The sequence below is a fragment of the Muntiacus reevesi genome, chromosome 3 (genome assembly GCF_963930625.1).
Source record: "Muntiacus reevesi chromosome 3, mMunRee1.1, whole genome shotgun sequence".
Taxonomy (NCBI): Eukaryota; Metazoa; Chordata; class Mammalia; order Artiodactyla; family Cervidae; genus Muntiacus; species Muntiacus reevesi.
The window spans coordinates 55,290,102-55,311,225 of NC_089251.1; the positions used below are offsets into that span (position 1 = coordinate 55,290,102).

Below are 21,124 nucleotides of genomic sequence, written 5' to 3' on the forward strand. Positions count from 1 at the left end.
GCAAGAATACTGGAGTGGGTTGCCATGCCCTCCTCCAGGGATCTTCCTAACCCAGGGATCGAGCCTGTCTCTCCTGCATCTTCTGCATCACAGGTGGATTCTTTATCACTTAGCCACCAGGGAAGCCCTTTACTGTCCTGAGGGAGCCACAGACATCATCTCTGGCAGAAACTGTTCTTTTGTTTAGGAAAGCAAGATCGATCCATTATACTTATGAAAGGGAAGGGCCTTGTTGTCTGGATGAGAGACTCTGTCATTGTGAAAAGGACTGTACGGAAGGCACAGGGGCAATGGCGTCTTAGGTGCACCTCGGGGGCTGGAGGACAGACTCCTGTTTGCAGAAAAGGAAACCTGAGGCGGGAGGGGCTGGTAGGAGACTGGGGTTATTGAGGATTGGGTTGGGACCTGAAACAAGACATGACAGGCAGACTTCCCTGGTGGTTCGATTAAGAATCTGCCTTGTAATGCGGGTTCCATCTCTGGTGGGGGAACTAAGATTCTATACATGGCGGAGCAACTAAGCCCCAGCAACAGCATCTAGTCTGTGTGCAAGAACTAGAGAGTCCATGTGCCACAAAGAAAGATCCCGTGTGATGCAATGTCTCCTGGAAACTAACAACAACACAAAGAAAACTATTTAAGTAATCAGATACATACACAATTAGAATATGAAATCCAGGCAAAGGGTATTTGGAGGGCATTATATGAAAAAGGTGGGCTTTCTATGTAGCTCTAGTGGTAAAGAACCCACCTGCCAATGCAGGAGACATAAGACATATGGGTTTGCTCTGGGTTGGGAAGATCCCCTGGAGGAGGGCATGGCAACCCACTGGAGTATTTTTGCTTGGAGAATCCCATGGACAAAGGAGTCTGGTGGGCTATGGTCCATAGATTTGCAAAGAGTCAGACATGACTGGAACAACTTAGCATGAACGCACGTATGAAAAAGGCAGAAATTGTCCTGGTTGCCTCAGATATTGCCCTGGGATGATAGTGGGCAAGGGGTTTGAGGCTTAACCTACCAGATATGACAGCTTGGTAGTCTTTGCCAAGAAAATGAGGGTAGAATCGGCTGCCCAGTATAAACCTCTCCAAATCTATCAGTTAATGACCCATGATATTTCTACTCAGAAACATTCACGATGACATCTAGAATTTAGAAGAAATGAGACTAAAGAACAAAAACTGATCCTGAAAAGAGGGAGGAAGTATTCTGATAATTATAATGGACTAATTCAATATTAGGTTAGCATTCAGGAAAACTACTTATAAATGTGCTCTTTCATTCATTCTTCCATTTATTCCTTTATCTATTTCACAAAGATTTATCAAGGATTGGCTATGGGCAAGACACTGTGCTAGGTGTTACTAGGAAGTACCAAAAATATAGCTTGATTTCTGACAAAATGTAAAAAGACAAATGGACAAATAACCATTTAGAAGTGCCATACCAGAAGCTATAGAAACTGAAGATTAAGAACCACACAGTAGAGAATGGACATAGGAACACAGCGGTGGAAGGGGAGGGTGGGACAAATTGGGAGATTAGGATTGCCATATATACACTGCTGCTGCTGCTGCTAAGTCGCTTCATTTATGTCCGACTCTGTGTGACCCCATAGACGGCAGCCCACCAGGCTCCCCCGTCCCTGGGATTCTCCAGGCAAGAACACTGGAGTGGGTTGCCATTTCCTTCTCCAACGCATGAAAGTGAAAAGTGAAAGTGAAGTCATTCAGTCGTGTCCAACTCCTCACGACCCCATGGATTGCAGCCTACCAGGTTTCTCCGTCCATGGGATTTTCCAGGCAAGAGTACTGGAGTGGGGTGCTATCGCCTTCTCTGATATAGACACTACCATGTGTATATTCTCTGGGAGCTCAGACGGTAAAGAATCTGCCCACAATGCAGGAGACCCAGGTTTGATCCCTGGGTTGGTAAGATCACCTGGAGAAGGGAATGGCTACCCACTCCAGTATTCTTGCCTGGAGCATCCCATGGACACAGGAGCCTGGTGGGCTACAGTCCATGAGGTCCCAAAGAACTGGACACAACTATGTGACTGACACTACACGTGTAAGTAGATAGCTAGTGGAGACCTGGTGTGTGGCCGAGGGAGCCCAGTTTGGTGCTCTGTGACAACCCTCGGGGGTGGGATGGGGGTCGGGTAGAAGGGAGGTGCAAGAAGGAGGGCATATATGTGTTCAGGTAGCGGATTCACTTCGTTGTACAGCAGAAACTAACATGACATTGTAGAGCAATTATACTCCAATAATAAATGAACAAACCACAGCTCTAGAGTCAGACCTGGATTCAGTCCTATCACTTACAGCCGGGTGACCTCAGCCTGTCATCTGTACAACAGCATCCATGTGGCAGAAGGGTGGGGAGGAGTAAATGGGATGATGGCATAAACCGTCCATGACAGAGCCCAGTGTGTGGTAAGTGGTCCCAAAGCGTCAACTATGATGATGGTTAACATATTACTCTAGCTACCTGAGACAAACAAGTTGCTCCTGAAATAAAAAACAGAAAGATCAAGGACTTCCCTGGTGGTCCAGTGGTTAAGAGTCTATGCTTCTCATACAGGGAGTGTGGGTTCAATCCCTGGTCGGGGAACTAAAATCCCACATGCCACACAGTGTGGCCAAAAACAAATTAATAAATAAAATATGAATTTTAAAAAAATGAGAAAACTCCAAATGCATTTGACCACAGTGAGACAGACTGTTAACTGACCATCCAAAAGCCATCCCCAATCCCATTCTCAAAATGGTGAGACAAAACAGATTTCCCAAACTCCCTCCTACCTACTATGCATGGTCATGTGATGCAGTTCTGGACAATGGGAGGTAAGGGGAAACCTGCTAAGGGATTTCTGGGAGAGATATTTTCTCTGTCTGACATGCAGAAGGAGAAAGGCCTGACCCTGCTCCCTGCTTTCTGACTCTGAGTGTGGGAACCGCTATCTTGTGACAAAAAGACTCACCAAGACATTCACCCGGAGTCTTGGCATCACTAAGACACGGGGATACTGAGTGTCCGCTTACTCCTAGACGTCTTGTGAATGATGTGCATCAATTATAAGGCATATATTTTTTTCACCTCTGAAATTAGGGTGAGTCGTACGATCGCTTGCCTTATTCTTGTCGTCACTGCTTACACACGAATGCACTCGGTCGTTATTCCCGAAGGCAGGACCAGACAAAGGAAACTCTAGACTGTTCACTGTTAACAAACCAAGACCTACTGGAAGAAGGATTATGAACCCAGGTTGTTTAAAACACATTCCCTTGACACCTTCTAGTAAGATGCAGAAAGTGGCAGAATGGGAAACAGCAACATGGATGAACATCTCAGAGACAAAATATCTGCATCACTAGTACTCGGGAGAGCACAGAAAGTGATGTGGCTTCATTGTATATGGATACTGATAAGTGGTTCGAAAGAATCTTAGAAAGACTTCAACCAATTTATTGTGTCTATAGCTTCCCTTTACTGCATGTATGCAAGTGACACACAGAAAAAATCTAAAGACTCCAAGAAAGCTGTTTTAATAAGAAGTAGAGGAGTTCCCTGGTGTGTGTGTCAGCCGCTCAGTCGTGCCCAACTCTTTGCAACCCCATGGACTGTAGCCCGCCAGGCTCCTCTGTCCATGGGATTCTCCAGGCAAGAATACTGGAGTGGGTTGCCATTCCCTTCTCCCGGGATCTTCCTGATCCAGGGGTCAAACCCGGGTCTCCCACATTGTGGGCAGATTCTTTACCGAATGAGCCACCCGGGAAGCCCCAGTTATACCATGTTAATGGCCAAATAATTACATTTGTGAAAGTGCCTGCTGAAAGGTTACAGGGTTTCTTTTACTTATTGATTTTAAAATTATGTATTTATTTATTATTTTGGGCTGCATCAGGTCTTAGTTGCAGCCTGTGAGCTTCTCTGCAGTTGTGGCACAGGGACTTAGTTACCCCGTGGCATCCATGATCTTAGTTCCCCCACCAGGAACTGAACTCGAGTTCCCTGCATTGGAAGGTGGATTCTTAACCACTGGATCACTTAACCACAGGTAAGTCCCATTACAGGATTTCTTTTCAAACAACTGTGTCATGGTTCCCCAGTGGTTCAGTGGTTAAGAATTGACCTTGTAATTCAAGGGACACTGGTTCCACCCCTGGTCCGGGAAGATCCCACATGCAACTAAGACTGTGTGCCACAGCTACTGAGCCCACACACTGCAACGACTGAAGCCTGTGTACCTAGAGCCTGTGCTCAGCAACAAGGAGCCCACACCCAACAAATGAAGAGTAGCCCCCACTCACCACAACTACAGAAAGCCCAAGCACTGCAATGACGACCCACCGCAGCCAAAAAAAAAATAAATAAATCTTAAAAAAAAAAAACAGTGCCAGAGGAGGGCAGGGGCAGAGGAGTAAGACTGACTTTTCACCTGATGCCCTCTTTTGTACTTTTAGAATTGTGTACAATGAACATGTATCACCTTTCACGTAATAAATCATTACAGTTGCATTTCCAGTAACACCCACAGCACTCTTCCATGACCACCCCGTGGATCCCAATCTGTGAATATGAGGCTTGCATGATGCTGACAAATGCCATCTAGACCAAAAAAACAACATGGAATTATTTAAAACAAATGAGAAAAAAGGAGGAAGAAGTGGTTTCTCCAGAAATTGCCATGTACAGACACTCCAGTCTTGAGAGCCTGGTCTCAATTCTGCTTGGGGGACCCCAACCCATCAACTTGGTCCTGCTCAGCCTTGCAACCTCATTGGGAAGTTAAAGGGTTGAGTAAGCTTCCCTTCTGGAGTTCCCAACTGGAAAATTTTAACTTCAAGAATCTATGGCCTTCTCCTCTACAGTTGATTATGTGGTTCTGATCACAACCCTAAGACTTTCCAGAGTAATTTGAAAATCTCTAGAATAAATGTTGGGCCTCCCAAGGTAATTCTGAGGAAAGGCAAACAAAATTCTGGTGTGTGGGTCTTTAAATTCTGTATTAATTTCCTTCCCAGCCAACACCAAGTTTAGAATATGAACCATAGGAAAAGCTGGGAAGTCTGGAGCCCTTTCATGAGCCAAGGTCAGCCTACTTCAGGCACGTTGCGAGCACCTGCCCCAGGGCTGTCACACCACAGGTCTTCACTGCCTTCAGCGTCTCACGCCTGGAAGAACCTCCCCGTGGCCCAATACCATGGGACCAGAAAGGGAGACGTAGTCGGCCTTCCATGAAAATGAGTCTCTTATTTGTATTCTGTCCTACTGTGAGCTCTTTATTTCCCACTGTATTATAAGCATGGTCTACCCAGTCTTGTTGCAACTGCTTGTTCACACGCTGTTTGTCTGAACAGACTCAACCTTGCGTTTTTCCTGGCATGTCGATACCATGTGGCCCAGTGGCTCTCTCAGCTCCTTAAAACACCAGAAGTCCCACAGAAGTATCTTGGGGGCGAGGAAGGGAAATCTATTCCTGATTACTTTAATTTTTTTTTTTTCCTGGCTAAAACTCAGAAAACTGAACTTTAAGAGGTAAACTGTGTCACTGAATTTTCTATTAATCTGAGATCTTTATTTGTGTGTGTGTGTGTGTGTTTCAATTTTATTGATGTACTTTTTCCATTTGTATTTTTTAATTTATTTAATTTACTTATTTGACTGTGTCCAATCTCATTTGCGGCATGTGGGATCTTCCTTGGGTCATTCTGGATCTTCCACCACAGCACTCGAACTCTAGTTGTGGTGCGCCGGCTTAGTTGCCCTGTGGCATGTGGGATTTTAGTTATCCAAACAGGGATCGAACCCAAGTCCCCTGCATTGCAAGGCGGATTCTTAACCACTGGACCACCAGAGAAGTCCCTCCATTTGTACTTCATTACTACATTTTCCTAATTCTGTAGATGGACTCAAGATATAAACCTTAGGCGCTTACAAGTACTTTTACATACATATTTATAGCTAACATGTACTGTAATTTTTTCTTAATTTTAAAAGACTTTTTTATAATTATTTTTTACTGGAGTATAATTGATTTACAGTGTTGGAAATCTGAGATCTTTAATTCCTAATTCTTCCCCTAATTTGTAAGGAATAAGAAATCCATGTAGCCAACACACACCAAATTCTCTATGTTTTAATGCTTTTCTTGGCCGGGGAGCAAGTGTGTTCCTGGGAAAACCCACCAGACCTCTAGTAATCTGATATTCTAGGTAAAAAATTTACCACTAAAATCGGGTGGAGAGGGAGGTGGGATGGGAGACCGGGATGGGGAATTCGTGTAACTCTATGGCTGATTCATATCAATGTATGACAAAACCCACTGAAAAATTTAAAAAAAAAATAAATAAATAAAAAGCAAAGAAAAAAAAAAATTTACCAGTAATAGAACACCTGCCATTACTCCCAGAGAGCCCCGATTTAACACAGTCACTAAGTCTGGCTGCAAACCCTTGAGGAGGTCCTCTTTTCTGGAGGGACACAGTGGGGAAGGACACCAGGACTCCCACGGGGGGCCCCAGCAGGGCATAAAGTTTAGCACACCTCACCTCACACCATATCTAAGGCCTGTGACTGATGACAATGAGAATGAAGTCAGAAGGCTGCAGTGAGTCAGTCAGTTGATAACAGAGCCACCAGCAGTAACCACGATTCCCACTGGCGATTCAAAGAGCGTGAGTGCTTCCTTCTAGATTCCCATGGGGTACGCACCTCACTGACAGAGTTAGCCTCTACAGCTACACATGCTCCACACCAAGCCCGAGCAGGCTCCTTCTCGGCATGCTGGATGAAGGCAGGGGCCTGCGTTTGTGCCACAGAAGTGGGTTAACAAACAGAAGAGAAAGAGAATCCTTCCCACCATAGCATCAACGGTAGCATCACTCATCAAATCCAATCCACTCTCCAGGCATGAAACAAACAAACAAACAAAACAAATAAGTTAATCGCATGTTAGATGCCACCACGTTAGCACAATAAGAGGCTCTGGGCGGAGGCTGACCCCGGCTCTGGGATTAACGCACATGGACACACACGGGTGTCGGCAGGAGAGACACCGGGCTTGGATCCAGACCATGGGCTGGTAGGCAGAGGTGGCTACTGGCCTCTCTCCCCGACTGGATCAGTTCGAAGTTAGTCACACCTCTCAACGGGGTTACCTGCCCTTCTCTGAGGTCCAAAGAGGAGACAAAAGGAAAAAGTCGAGCCACCTGATAAAGGGGAAAAGAAAACAAAGCCATGGGCACCAAGCCTATGAAATGGGTTGAAGAGCACCATCCTGTTGCCCTGGTCTCAGACTCACTCATTCACTCATGTCTTCATTCCTTCATTCACCACCAATGCTGATCATGTTCCAGAAGCTCTGAGGGAAGCCCGGTGGAGGAAAACAGAGATGAATATGAATCAAGACAGGGTTCCTGCTTCCACTATTCTTGCCTGGAGAAACCCATGGACAGAGAAGCCTGGCGAGCTACAGTCCATGGGGTTACAAAGAGTCAGACACAGTTGAGCAACACTTTCCTGCTTCTAAGGGCCTCACGGTCTGGCCAGGCATCAAGACACAAACGCAAACAAGACAGCAAAGGACAAATGACAAAACGCATGACAGACGTTCAAGGCACAGAGAGAAAGAGAGCAGTGTGGGCAGGAACACCCAGAGAGGCTTGGTCCAAGAGTTCAAACTTGAGTTAGAGATGAGGGCTGCAGCATCAGAAAGAGAGAGGAGGGATACTGTGGCCGGAGAGTTGTCGGAGCCAAGGTGTGAGAGAAGAAAACCTGGATTTGGGAAACTGAGTTTGAACCAATCAGAGAAGGGGCTCAGGTGCCTGGTGAGCAGCAGGAGGTAAGTCTGGAAAAACTGTGCTTTGTCTAAACCTGGACTTCAATGAGAGTGCCACTGATGGTTTCTGAGTGGTGATCCAAGTGAATGAAGCGGGATTTTAGAGTCACTTCCATGGTGGCTCAGATGGTAAAGAATATGCTTGCAATGCAGGAGACATGAGTTTGATCCCTGGGTTGGAAAGATCCCCTGGAGAAGGGAATGGCAACCCACTCCAGTATTCTTGCCTGGAGAATCCCCATGTGCAGAGGAGCCTGGTAGGCTACAGTCCAAAGGGTCACAAAGAGCCAGACATGACTGAGTGACTAACACTTAAGAGTCATGAGAATATTCCAGATATACTGTGTGGCCCACAGGGAGAATGGCCCCTGGTGTGTGCTCTGCCTTTCTTTCTCAAGTTGGAGACAGGCACATGGATGTCTGCAGGAAAGACTGAAGTGCGGGACTTCCCTGGTGGTCCAATGGTTAAGACTCCAAGCTTCTACAGCCGGGGATGCAGGTTCCATCTGTGGTCTGGTAGCTAAGATCCCACATAGCTCATGACCAAAAAACCGAAACATAAAACAGAAACATTTTGTAACAAATTGTACAGAAATATTGTGACAAATTAAAAAAAAACTTTAAAAATATGGCCCACATCAAAAAAAAAAAAAGAAAAAGAAAAAAAGGACTAGAAGTGCCCTTAATGGGAGATGAAGTGCAAAAATGAACATTAACTGGTGAGGGAAGGCTGGTTTGGAGCACTGCTGGATCTGAGGTGCCCACAATAGCTGCTGAGGAGGTGAGGAGAGGGATGGGAAATGAGGACATTGTGCAGGACAACAACAGTGCAGGAATGAGCAGAGTCCCTGTAAACCAGAGCTGGGCCCAGTCCTCTGAGCCAGGCCAGCACCCAGATGATGGGCTTTCAGGGTCACCAGGAAGGACTCCAGCTGTCCCAGCCCTCACATGCAAAAGGCCACCATTGAGACCCAGCCAGAAGCCCTGTTTGATCCTTGTAGAGGCCAGACCCTGAGGGAGCTTTGTGTGAGGCAGATCCCTGTTCCAGGATCTAATTTCTTTTTTCTGTTTTTTTATTGAAGTATAGTTGATTTACAATGTAATATTAGGACATTGTGGTGCTAGAGAAGACTCTTGAAGTCCCTTGGACAGCAGGAGATCAAACCAGTCCACCCTAAAGGAAATCAATCCTAAATATTCATTGGAAGGACTGATGCTGAAGCTCTAATATTTTGGCCACTTGATGGGAAGAGCCGACTCATTGGAAAAGACTCTGATGCTGGCAAAGACTGAGGGAAGAAGGAGAAAGGGGCAACAGAATGGCATCATTGACTCAATGGACATGAGTTTGAGCAAACTCCGGAGATAGCGAAGGACAGGGAAAGTCTGGTGTGCTGCAGACCATGAGGTTGCAGAGTTGAACATGACTTAGTGACTGAAAAACCAATTAGGACACAGTGATAAAGCTTTAGAGAATCTATCTTTAGTATCTTTTTAAAAATTTAATTAATTCATTTCTCTTTGGCTGAGCTGGGTCGTCATTGCTGCACTCGGGCTTTCTCGAGTTGTGGCTAGTCAGGGCTACTCTCGAGTTGCGGTACTCAGGCTTATTGTGACGGCCTCTCTTGTTGCAGAGCACAGGCTCTATGCACATGATCCTCAGTAGTGGTGGCAGGCAGGCTCAGTTGCCTTGCGGTATGTGGGACCCTCCTGGACCAAGAATTTGAACCCATGTCCCCTCACTGGCTGGTGAACTCTTAACCACTGGACCACCAGAAAAGTCCCTACCTTTAATGTCTTAAGGTAACTTGTGACCCACTGCCCAGGATTTAAGTATGGCCCCAAGTCTTGCCTGAAGAGCTGACAGACAACCTTAAAAGTACCCAGGGTTGGTTCTAGAATTCTCAGTGGCAGACTGGCATCACTCAGGCCCTCAGTCCTGGGTCCTCCTGGGCAGGGGGTGAGATCCAAGCAGAATGTGGTTAAGGAAGCACTGGTCTGGTGTGTGTGGAGGGGAGGAGGCTGTGGGGGTGTCTGGAGTGATGCAGGAACAAGCGACTGGCAACTAGAGTCTCACTCTCAGCCTAGCTGGGCATCTAACAGCTGTGTGACCCTTGGCAGCTGCTCGGCACTAGGATCTCTGTGTCCTCCCCTGTGCAGTGAGCGGCTACGGATGGCGGCATCTAAGGCTCTTGTTCTAGTCACTCACAGGGTGACATTCTTCTCTCTCTCTCTCTCGGTGGAGGCATGGGGGTAGGGGCTCATTTGTTATACAGAAGCTGCTGCCCAGGCACTGCCCGCCTCGAGGCTGAACAGGTGGCAGAAGTCGAACCCAGAGTTAAGAGGGACCTGAAGCCCAGGGTGGGGGAGTGTCTCTCGCAGGGCCACTCAGCACAGGCAAGGTGGACAGAGCACAGGCAACGCCCAGGTCATGCCACCACACCTAGAGAAAAGGCAGGATTGTAAATCACACTGTGATGCCAGTGTCGGACTTGTTTCTAATATTTGATTCATCAGTGAGTGAAGATCATGATCAACCTCAGGATGTAAACGGACACAGGAGGAGTGACTGACAGGCAGCCTCCGCATGAGCTCTGCATCCTAAGAAGTCTCTGGACATCGCCTTGTGACTATTTTGCAGCAGAAACCATCATCATGCCCATTTTGCAAGTGAAGAGACTGAGGCTCACAGAGATGCAATAGCAAGCGAAGGAACTGAGGTTTGTTGGGTTTTTTTTTTTTTTGCCTCACAGCATGTGGGATATTAGTCCCCTGACTAGGGGTCGAATACACACATCAGAAGCAAGGAATCCTAACCTCACAGCATGTGGGATATTAGTCCCCTGACTAGGGGTCGAACACACACATCAGAAGCAAGGAATCCTAACCACAAGCGAAGTCTTGGAGCTGGGATTTCTAACCTGGGCCTGCTTATTTTCAAAGCCCACACTTGATACTAAGCATTGCTCTTCTGGCTGTGACAGCTAAATATAGGTACAACCGTCCTTCACTCCTTACTATTTATTGTGTAACTAGTAGGGATGCAGACAAGAGATGGCTATAACGATGGCAAGAGGGCCACTGGGGGACCATGAAGTGAGAGACTGGTTTCACCAGGGATCTGAGGAGGCAGCTGTGGAGGACGTGGCTCTTGATTTTGAAGGGTGGATAGGATTTCAAACAGTTGGGACAGAGGCAGATGAAGAATCAGCATCAGAAGAGGTAGGAAAGAGAAAACTCTAGAAATAGCATGTTAGTCACTCAGTCATGTCCGACTCTTTGCAACTCCATGAGCTGTAGCCCTCCGGACTCCTGTGTCCATGGAATTCTCCAGGCAAGAACGCTGGAATGGGTAGCCATTCCCTTCTCCAGGGGATCTTCCCAACCCAGGGATCAAACCCATATCTCCCGCATCGTAGGCAGGTTCTTTACCATCTGAATCACCAGGGAACACCATATGGAGGTGCTGTTACTAGAATAGCACAGGAGGTGGCGCTATAAATACAGTACAAGAGCCAGGAGCAACTAGACAGGGAGGCAGGGGTCAGTATCGGAATGTACAGGCCTCAAACAGGGAGAGTGGCAGCAACACTTGAGTGGCTACTGCAGTAGTCCAAGCTAGAAGGGACGGTGATGGGAAGAGGGGAAGGAAGGGAGGAAGGAAGGAAGGGATGTCAGATGGGCGGGTCTTGAAGAGTAAGTCAGAGGAAGAGCATCAAAGACGGCTAAGATTCAGAGCTTGGGGACCAGAGAGGATGGTGATTTCATTATCATCAGAAAGTTGGGACACAAGAGGAGGGGCAGATTTGGAGTTAGGAACCTGGTACTAATGGTCCAGGAAAGAGGGAGATGTTCAGAGAACCAGTAATGCTGGATTTGAGACCTGGGAGAGGAGCTGATTTGGGAGCCAGGAGCATCAGGTGACAGCTGAAGGCGAGGAAAGGATGAGTTGGCCCTGGAGGGGTAAAGGAGCAAGCTCGGGTCCTGGAGAATCCAAACACAAGGGAGTTAGGGGAGGGGGCAGGGAGAGACATATGGCCGCTGATTATAATTGCAGGCAAATTGCCTGAGCTTTGGCTGGCAAGTCAGCCAAGTGTGAAAGCAGGCCTGAACCAGGGGAGAAGATGAAGAAGCAAAAACTCCATCATGGGCAGTGCTGTAAGTTGAGTCTCTATACCCCTGTTTTCCTGGTGAACTTTATTTACAAAGGCCTCAAAGGGCTGAGCAGGTGAAGGAGATGGTAGAGACATGAGTCAAGGAGGAGGAGGCGACCATCCTCCATGGAGGCTGTGGTGCCATCCCCATAGCCACTCATGGTGATCCTAAAAGTGGTTTCTCAGACCTCCTAGGTTCTACCACGCTCAGACTGGTCCTCAGAGGCCAGGCAGGCACATGGGCATCTTTTCTTCCACTGCGACCCTTGGTGCATCTAGCACCATCACCCCCATAGGCCAACTTGGAGTAGAGGTGGGGCAAGTGACATCAGGTCAGTAACTCTTCCTGTTACTGTGGAGTGCCGGCCCTTCCACTGATTTGTGATGCTGGGTCTCTTCCTTGTTTTAATCCACCAGGAGTGGATTCCAAACAGAAATCCGGAGAGAAAGGGCATTGGGTAACAAAGGCGAGCATGGTAGAACCACAGTGAACAAGGTTTACTTGGTTCTGTTTCAGCTTGTTTTGGCAACAAGCTCCAGTGCAGGCTGATTTGTTGGGGAGACTAGAGGCCAGGGAATACTTCCAAATTTTTTCAGTGGGTTGTCCATATGGTTTAGATAATCTTGGTGTTTAAACGGTTGCCATAGTGAATTCTAAACATTAATTTTATGTCACACAGTCCTTGGCTGAAACAGAAAGAGGGCTAACCTGACGTAAGTGAGCACAGAGGCTGGGAAATGTTGCTCTGAGGGGTGAAGGGACAAGCACGAAGTTTCCTGGAGTCCCTGGGTTCGGCAGACACAAGGGTGTGAAGCCATGCAAGGGAGACATGGGAACCTGGAGGGGCCAGCAGTCGTTTCTTCTTCCTTGGAAAGCATGCCTTCCAAGCATGAGTGGATATAGGGAGATGTTATAAAAAGAGAATCAATATTTAATTGCTATAATTAATTAAATGTGTTAAATAGAATTAAATCTGATTAACTGTAATTAATCTGACAGATTGTAAACAGGTAGGTTATTATTATTATTATTAATTTTTTTGTCTTTTGGGTTTTTGCTAGAAAAAAAACAAAGGCAAACAACTCCAGTCTGGTCAGAAATCTCAAATCACTAAGCTTATAAACTTTCCAGAATTAGCTTCTGGCTCCAAAAATAAAGTTCCATGGTCATTTGAAAGCAGCATTTTATTCAAGCAAGATTTTCAGATAAAGCAATGATGGACAAAAAATAAGGATCGGAGGCAGACAACTTAAAAAAAACATTATGGTGAATTGTTCCATAGAGTTTATTTTTAAAGCAAAAAAGAAGGGGAATTTTTTTTTTTTTTCCCAATGAATGGGAAGACATTGTAATTTATCTCTCTGTGACTGTGCCTAGCTATTTGGATACTAGGGCTATAGCCGAGGCTTGGCTACACCCTGGTGGCCGCTGACCATAATTGCAGGCAAAGTGCCTGAGCTTTGCTTGACAAGTCAGCAAAGTGTAAAAGCAGGGCTGGACCAGGGGAGAAGGTGAAGAAGCAAAAGTTCCACCATGGGCAATGCTGTAGGTGAGTCTCCATGCCCCTCTTTTCCTGGTACACCTCACATACAAAAGCCCAAAGGGCTGAGCAGGTGAGGGAGGGAGGGGCCTTGGTTAAAGCAGAGCACTGTAGGCAAGAAGGTGGAAATAAGGCAAAGGAGAACCCAAGAGGCATAACAGAGGTCTTGGTGCAGTGCTGTCCAAGAGAACTTTCTGTGATGGTGGAACATCCTATACCTGTGTCAGTCACTAGCCACACTGGCTGCTGAGGACTTAAAAGGGGGTTAGTAAAGACTGAGGAATTGAATATTAAAACTTACTAATTTCAAATAACTTAAGTAGCCACGTGTGGCAAGTGGCTACCATTTTGAACAGAGGATTGGAGGTCTCAAAAAGTTTATTCTTCAGATCGATTAACGAGGTTTAATGAGTGTAAAACAACAAACAAGATGGCAGTGTTGGTTTTTTCCTAAATGAGGAACAAGGGAAAAGAAACCAGAGCCACTCATCACCAGGAGCTCACAAACTAACAGGAAATATCCGATTCTAGGGAGCAAAGAATCCACAGGCAATCTGGGGCAGAAGCATCCCTCACGCACAGAGTGCCAGCTTTGCTGAGGGTAGCTGACTTGAACAGCTGACTCTAATAACATAATTGGCACTGCTGGAACTGTTCTAGGATAGGATCTCCAGGGGAAGTAAAATGACATTATTTTCCAAGTTATGAGACAAGTAAAACACAAGATTGGTTTACCAGGCCAGAGAACTGAGCAGGTGGAAGAGACGGAGGATATAGTTCAAATGTCAAGGGGAGTGAGGGGGCCTGGATATCTCACAGTCTTAAAAATTTTTTTTTAGTGAAAAGTGTTTATTAGGAGGAAAAGAGTATAGTTCGTGTGGATAGACACATGGGCAGAGACAGAGAGAGTCACTAAAACTCTTACTCAATTGTTTTTAATCTCACTATGGTTTCTCCTCATGTGAGAATGTATTTTGCTTAACTAATTAATTTCTCCATTCCCTTTTCCAGGGGATCTTCCAGATCCAGGGATCAAACCCAGGTCTTTCACATTGCAGGCAGATTCTATGCTGTCTCAGCATACCAGGGAAACCCAGTGAATTTCTAGAGAATTATTTTTAAAAAGAGAGCTTTCCAATTCTAGTCTTAAAAAGATGTGGGGCTCAATATTCCCTCCAGGTGGAATTACTGACTGGGAAATATTAATAGCTAACATCTAAGTTCAGAACCAACCAGGAGACTAGGGACACTTAGAAAGAAGGTACTAGCGAAGTGTGTTCCCAGGAAGGAGACAGAGCAGCTGTCATTGAAAGCAAAGATGCACTGCTACTTCCCAGGAACAAGGACTAAACCTTGGGGAAAACTGGGGGATGTGTTGGGGTTAATAGGTCTGGAGAGACATTTCCAATGTGCAATATTTTTATTGTAGATTTTCTAGTTCTAAGGTAAAACATCAATAGCAACTTAAATTCGTACAGAGACAGGCTCTATTTTCTTGGGCTCCAAAATCACTGCTGACAGTGACTATAGCCATGAAATTAAAAGACGCTTGCTTCTTGGAAGAAAAGCTATGACAAACCTAGACAGCATATTAAAAAGCAAAGACACCACCTTTCTGATAAAGGTCCATATAGTCAAAGCTATGGTTTTTCCAGTAGTCACGTACGGATGTGAGAGTTGGACCACGACAAAGGGTGAGGGCCAAAGAATTGATGCTTTCAAACTGTGGTGCTGGAGAAGACTCTTGAGAGTCCCTTGGACTGCAAGGAGATCAAACCGGTCAATCCTAAAAGAAATCAACCCTGAACATTTATTGGAAGGACGAATGCTGAAGCTCCAATACTTTGGCCACCTGATATGAAGAGCTGACTCACTGGAAAAAGACCCTGATGCTGGAAAAGACTGAAGGCAAGAGGAGAAGCAGGCAACAGAGGATGAGATGGCTGGATGGCATCACTGACTCAATGAGCTTGAGCAAACTCCTGGAAACTGGACAGGGAAGCCGGGTGTGCTGCAGTCCATGGGGTCTCAAAGACTTGGACATGACTGAGCAACTGAACAAATGGTTTACAAACCTTCTTCACACTTCATGATTATTTGCAAAAACCTTGCAAACTTTTTTTTGTTTTTTTGGAGAAACGACTCAGGGCTCAAAGTTACAAGGAAAAAGAAGGAACTAAAAGTGTAGGTAAAAGACTTTTCATTCCTCCAGTTAAGTTCTGTAGTTCCTCTTGGAGAAGCATCAAAGGATGGAAAAGAGATCAGATGAGGAAGAAGCACCCTCCTCACCTGGTCACCTGGGCCCAGGCCCTCTTCAATCTGTCTGAACTCAGAGAGGCTCTCAGGCACCTCACCCTGTGTTCTGCATCTGTTAAGCTAAATGCAGTAGGTATTTAGAGTGAGAATTGATTTGTCAGTTGAAGGTGTTTTCGTGAAGGAGACAGGCCAGGTCCAGGAGATGTAAAATGGGGCCACGAGCAATGCAACCATAAATTCCAGTTTGCTTGGAACAGACCTAGTTTATGCCTATTGTCCTAGCATAATAATTAGAGCACCCTTTCACTCTCAGATGTGTCCTGTCTGCATATTATATTATATGGTCACCGTAGCCTCCGTGTCTTGACATGGTGTCTTTTTTTTTCCCCCCACAAAATTGCTTTGACTGTTGCCCTGGGGTCATTGACAAGGTTGTTCTGGACTCAGCTTTCTCATTCTCAAGGTTAATGCTTCTAAGGGGCTAAATCTGCATCCCAGGAATGTTAAAGAAGTTAACTGTTTTAACCCTAATCACCTGTGGTTTATGGCTCTACATGGGGCGTCAGGCAGTGACCCATAATGAGCTTGCTGTTTGAAAATCATCTGGGGAACTTGTTAAAAATAGAGATGCAAGGGCCCATGGCCTGAAATTCTGATTCAGCACATCTGAGAATCTATTTAAAAATGAGAAACAAAGCTTCCCAGGTGGTTGAACACTGAAGCCAGATTTGAACCCACTGATGAGTCATCATTCTTCAACCGCTGGCTGAAGTGGTCCCTTGTTGCTATGAAAACCACTGATCTACCCCTCAGCCAGACTGAATTTTCCCTTTTTTTTTTTTTTAAGTACACATCTGTTTCAAAAATAGAGGACATTATTTTAGGGAGAGAAGAGTATTTTCTCTCTTAAGACATTTAGAGAGGAAAAGCAAAGCTCCTAAAAGGCAGAAAAATTTCTAGTCTGAAATCAAATTCAGCAGAAAGCAGGCGTCCCTCACTACTTTAGCAAGACAAGAAAGAACCAGTGAGCGGTTATTTTCTGAAGCAAGTTTCAGACTGTCTGGAGCATCTTCCAGGTTAGCTGTAAGGTACCCGGCTGGAGGCTTGGGTTCACGGGCTTCCCCGGTGGTCAGAGGGGCTGATGGTGACCGGCCAAGATGGTATCAAGACTCAGGAGACTCCGGCTGAAGAGGGACCTGGAAAAGGATGGCCCTACAGAATTACCATCAGAATATAATTTACATACACGGCTGAGTGGCCGGGTGGCCTGCACTGAGCCACTCTCATAAATATACCACACTGATGCTCTATGTCTGAGCTGAGGAAAGAGCAGTAATATGTCCTTTAGGTGAAGAAGCAGAGAAGATAGGATGGAGGAAGGGGCCTGGAAGAAGGCTTCTATAAGCTTCATGTGGCCAAGCTGGCCTGATGAATTCAGAATTTAGCAATTCCGAGTTCTCTTTTCTTTCAGCTTAAACACAAAAGCATAAAACAATTGTATCTCAAATAGAATGATCTTGGACTTCACTGCTCTTTGTAAATTCTGATATATCTGAAAATAAAACAGCAGAATTTCCCCTCCAAAGATACTCCCTGGGATTCGCTGCTTTGCCGGCAACTATTGTAGTAAGGTAGACAGGGACCCTCCAGGTACCAGCTGTAGAAGCAGCGAGACACTTCACTACGATTCTGTATTACAGAAGCAGTGGTCCTTCTCTGAAACAGGAATCATTCCCTTTTGGTTCTCCTATCTCCCTGCCAACCTATGTCTTCAGAACTCCCTGACTTTATGTGTATGGTACTTTTCAAACACTCAGCCCCGTGTGCTATATCTTTCTCCCAGAAATGCTCCTAAAGTGCTTCTCCCTGGGCCTAGAAAACCCAGCTCAGTCCCTTGACCCAACTCACTGTCCACACACTCCATTCCACCATCCACTGGAAGCCCATGGAGCACCAAGATCAGTATTCAAAGTCCTTTTCCAAATCCTTTCAAAGCTCTACCCTCTCTTTTCCCGAAACTCTCACATCACCATCTAGGACTCATAGCTTCCCTTTGCAAATACAACTCACCTCCCAACCACTGGGTCTCCCCAGACATAAGCATAACTATTTTTTCTCCATCCTCCACCAACTGTAGACCCCTACTCTACATCCGAGTTTGGGGGAAGTGATTTTTACATGGGCAATCTGCTGAATTTGCTCTACAAGTAAACGTCTACTAATTGCATTTTTCAGGTTTGAGCACATGATAAGAAACTGACACAACGACAAGGAGAATGTGATGGAAGAAGAAGCTGGGAAGGAACACAGAGGGCCTTTGAACAGAGCTGGGTGGAAAAGGGAAGGAAGTAATGACTTACATCACAATATCCCACAGATTTGTGTTTATTTCAAACCTCCTCTACTGTAGGATATTTGTTTTTCTCTTTCTGACTTACTTCACTCTATATAACAGGATCTAGGTTCACCCACCTCACTACAACTGACTCAAATTCATTTTTTATGGCCGAGTAATATTCCCCTGTATATATCCACCACATCTTCTTTATCCGTTCATCTGTTGATGGACATCTAGGTTGCATCCATGTCCTGGCCATTGTAAACAGTACTACGATGAACATTGGAGTACACGTATCTTTTAGAATTGTGGTTTTTTCAGGGTATATGCCCAGTAGTGGGGTTGCTCGGTCATAATGAATATATATGAAATCTAGAAAAATGGTATTGATGAACTGATTTGCAAGGAAGAAATGGAGATGAAGATGCAGAGAATGGACTTGTGGACACAGAGGGGTAGGGAAAGAGTAGGATGAATGAAGAAGGTAGTATCAATATATATATATATATATTATATATATATATATACACACACACACGCTATCATGTGTAAAATGGATTGCTGGTGAGAAGTCACTGTATAACATAGGGAGCCCAGTCTGGTGCATGATGACCTATAAGGGTGGGGTGGGGAGAGGGGAGGCAGGCTCTAGAGGAAGGGAATATATGTATAATCATGGCTGATTCAAGTTGTATGGCAGAAACCAACACAACACTGTAAAAAAAAAATTTTTTTTTTAAACACTCTTCTACTCTAGTTACCGCTACTACACATATTGTCCTCCACATTTAAACCACTCAACTTATTCTAGGACCCTGGGTTCCTTCCCCTGGATCTTCAGGGTCACGTGAGTCTGGAGTGCACCTGCTCAATCAGGTAAGTCTCTGCGCCTGTCTATTTAGGTGACTCTCCCAGTGCATGCTGGGAAATTGCAAAGAAGTGCCCCATCGCCTCCCCTCCCCTCTTCTCTGTGTCCAAGGTTTATGCTTCAGGTAACTTAGAAGTTCTTAACATGAGAACCACAGGTGAGCTTCAGGGGCTCTGGGAACCTCTCGGTATTGCATAGATCATTTGCATGTGTGCGTGTGCACAAGCATGCAGTTTTCTGAGGGTAATATTCACCCTTTATCCCCTCAGATTTTCAAGGGTACCCCAGCTATACTTAGCCTGTCGGGATGAGTTACAGCCATGGTGGTCAGGTCCTGGCACGGTACCTTGGAAGCAGCCATCACCGCTGCCGTGGCCGCCACGTTCAAGCCTCGCTTCCCAAAGTGCACAAGGGCATCGTAACTTCGGTCTTTCGCTTGGACCAGGCAATCATCAATTTCCTGTCAAAGGAAAACAGACACTCTGAGTTGGAAGGCCCAAATAAACCTCTTTTCTTTCTCCCCTCTCCTGAGCGCTGAGCTTGGCAGCTTGCTCCATCACTGATTCTCGCTGGCACTGCCACTAATTGTCAGACCTGGGTGTGTGCTTAGCCTCTACACATGGTTCTGTCTTCTGAGAAATGAGGACAGTGGTGGCACCTAACCTGTGGAGCATGATGAGAACTCATTGTTGTTGTTTAGTTACTAAGTCCTCTCTGACTCTTGTGACCCCAAGGACTGTAGCCCACCAGGCTCCTCTGTCCATAGGATTTCCCAGGCAAGAATACTGGAGTGGGTTGCCATTTCTTTCTCCAGGAGATTGTCCCAACCCAGGGATCGAACCCGTATCTCCTGCATTGGCAGGCATATTCTTTACTGCTGAGCCACCCTGGAAACCCCACGGTAAGGACTACATGTGCTTATTTCAGGAAAGCACCTGAACAGTGGTTGGTTTCAATAACCAAGAACCATTGTCATCTTCCTTATCTCAAGTAGGTAAAGCCCCAGGATCTCTGAAATTCTACTATTTCATAGCAATTTCAGACAATATCCAAATGCCTCCTCATGTGTATATCGATGGGAGAAATCAGAATGCAGAAAGAGATAGGGGATATTTTTGTTGATAGAGGAGATCATTTTACAGATAATTAAATAAAAACAGAAATCAGAAGTCAACTACAAGGTAAAGGTGAGGTGGGAGAGAGGATTGAGGTCTACTTAGGGACCAAGAGCAAGTAAAAGATTGGTTTAGTTCAAATTTGGGTCAGTGCTGGCTCATTCTTGTTGTGTTTGGGTTGCTGTTGTCATTGTTTTAAGAAAACAGCCATTCTGTAATCATAGGAGCAGAGCTCAGTCAATGACACTTGGCCTCTGTCTCACCTGAAGTTCAGCACATTGGTTCAGCACATTCATGCCTCACTTTGAGGCATACAGGTGGGCCTTCGACCCCCTGCCTGGTCCTTGTTTAAAATTCCTCAGGAAGTCACAACACTCAGTTTCCATTGTGACCCCTGGCTGACTCTGGACGTGATTCTTGGCAGCTCTTAAGAGTCAGTCACTTTCGCGTCAATGGAAATGACATTAGCGGCCTCAGGGTTAAGTCCAGTGTTTAGAGAAAGGGAAGTAGGAAGAGTAGAGATTTGATGATGAGGTGGAGGCAGGGATTACTGTTTCTCAAATTTTACCCTCTGAGACAGTAAGTGTTGTGTCCTAGTTCCTAAAGGGCATCTCAGAAATGGCTACAGTAACCTGTACTGGAGTACCTCCAACTGATGCACTCAAAGCCTTGCCCTGGAAACCCAAAGTGTCCAACTTTCAGAAGCAACAGAAACGAATATATCAAGCCGCCTATAGTGAAAAAGTTGGCTTAAAGCTCAACATTCAGAAAACTAAGATCATGGCACCTGGTCACATCAATTCATGGCAAATAGATGGAGAAACAGTGGAAATAGTGGCAGACTTTATTTTTTTGGGCTCCAAAATCACTGCAGATAGTGACTGCAGCCATGAAATTAAAAGATGCTTGCTCCTTGGAAGAAAAGTTATGACCAACCTAGATAGCATATTAAAAAGCAGAGACATTACTTTGCCAACAATGGTTCGTCTAGTCAAGGCTATGGTT

The 21,124-nt window shown here is 45.6% G+C and overlaps 1 protein-coding gene across 9 annotated transcripts in view; it reads right to left on the minus strand.

The window, feature by feature from the left end:
- REEP1 (receptor accessory protein 1) overlaps window positions 1-21,124 on the minus strand; it is a 127,914-nt gene that overhangs the window by 18,836 nt on the left and 87,954 nt on the right. For 4 of the 9 annotated variants that reach the window (XM_065929143.1, XM_065929144.1, XM_065929142.1 and 1 more), the window contains exons 5-7: window positions 19,351-19,464; window positions 7,033-7,218; window positions 6,722-6,811 (exon numbers count right to left, since the gene is read on the minus strand). In XM_065929143.1, the coding sequence (XP_065785215.1) occupies window positions 6,722-6,811; window positions 7,033-7,218; window positions 19,351-19,464 (390 nt within the window). The remainder of the gene's footprint in view (window positions 1-6,721; window positions 6,812-7,032; window positions 7,219-19,350; window positions 19,465-21,124) is intronic. The other 5 variants (XM_065929147.1, XM_065929150.1, XM_065929149.1 and 2 more) reach the window with 3 other exon arrangements.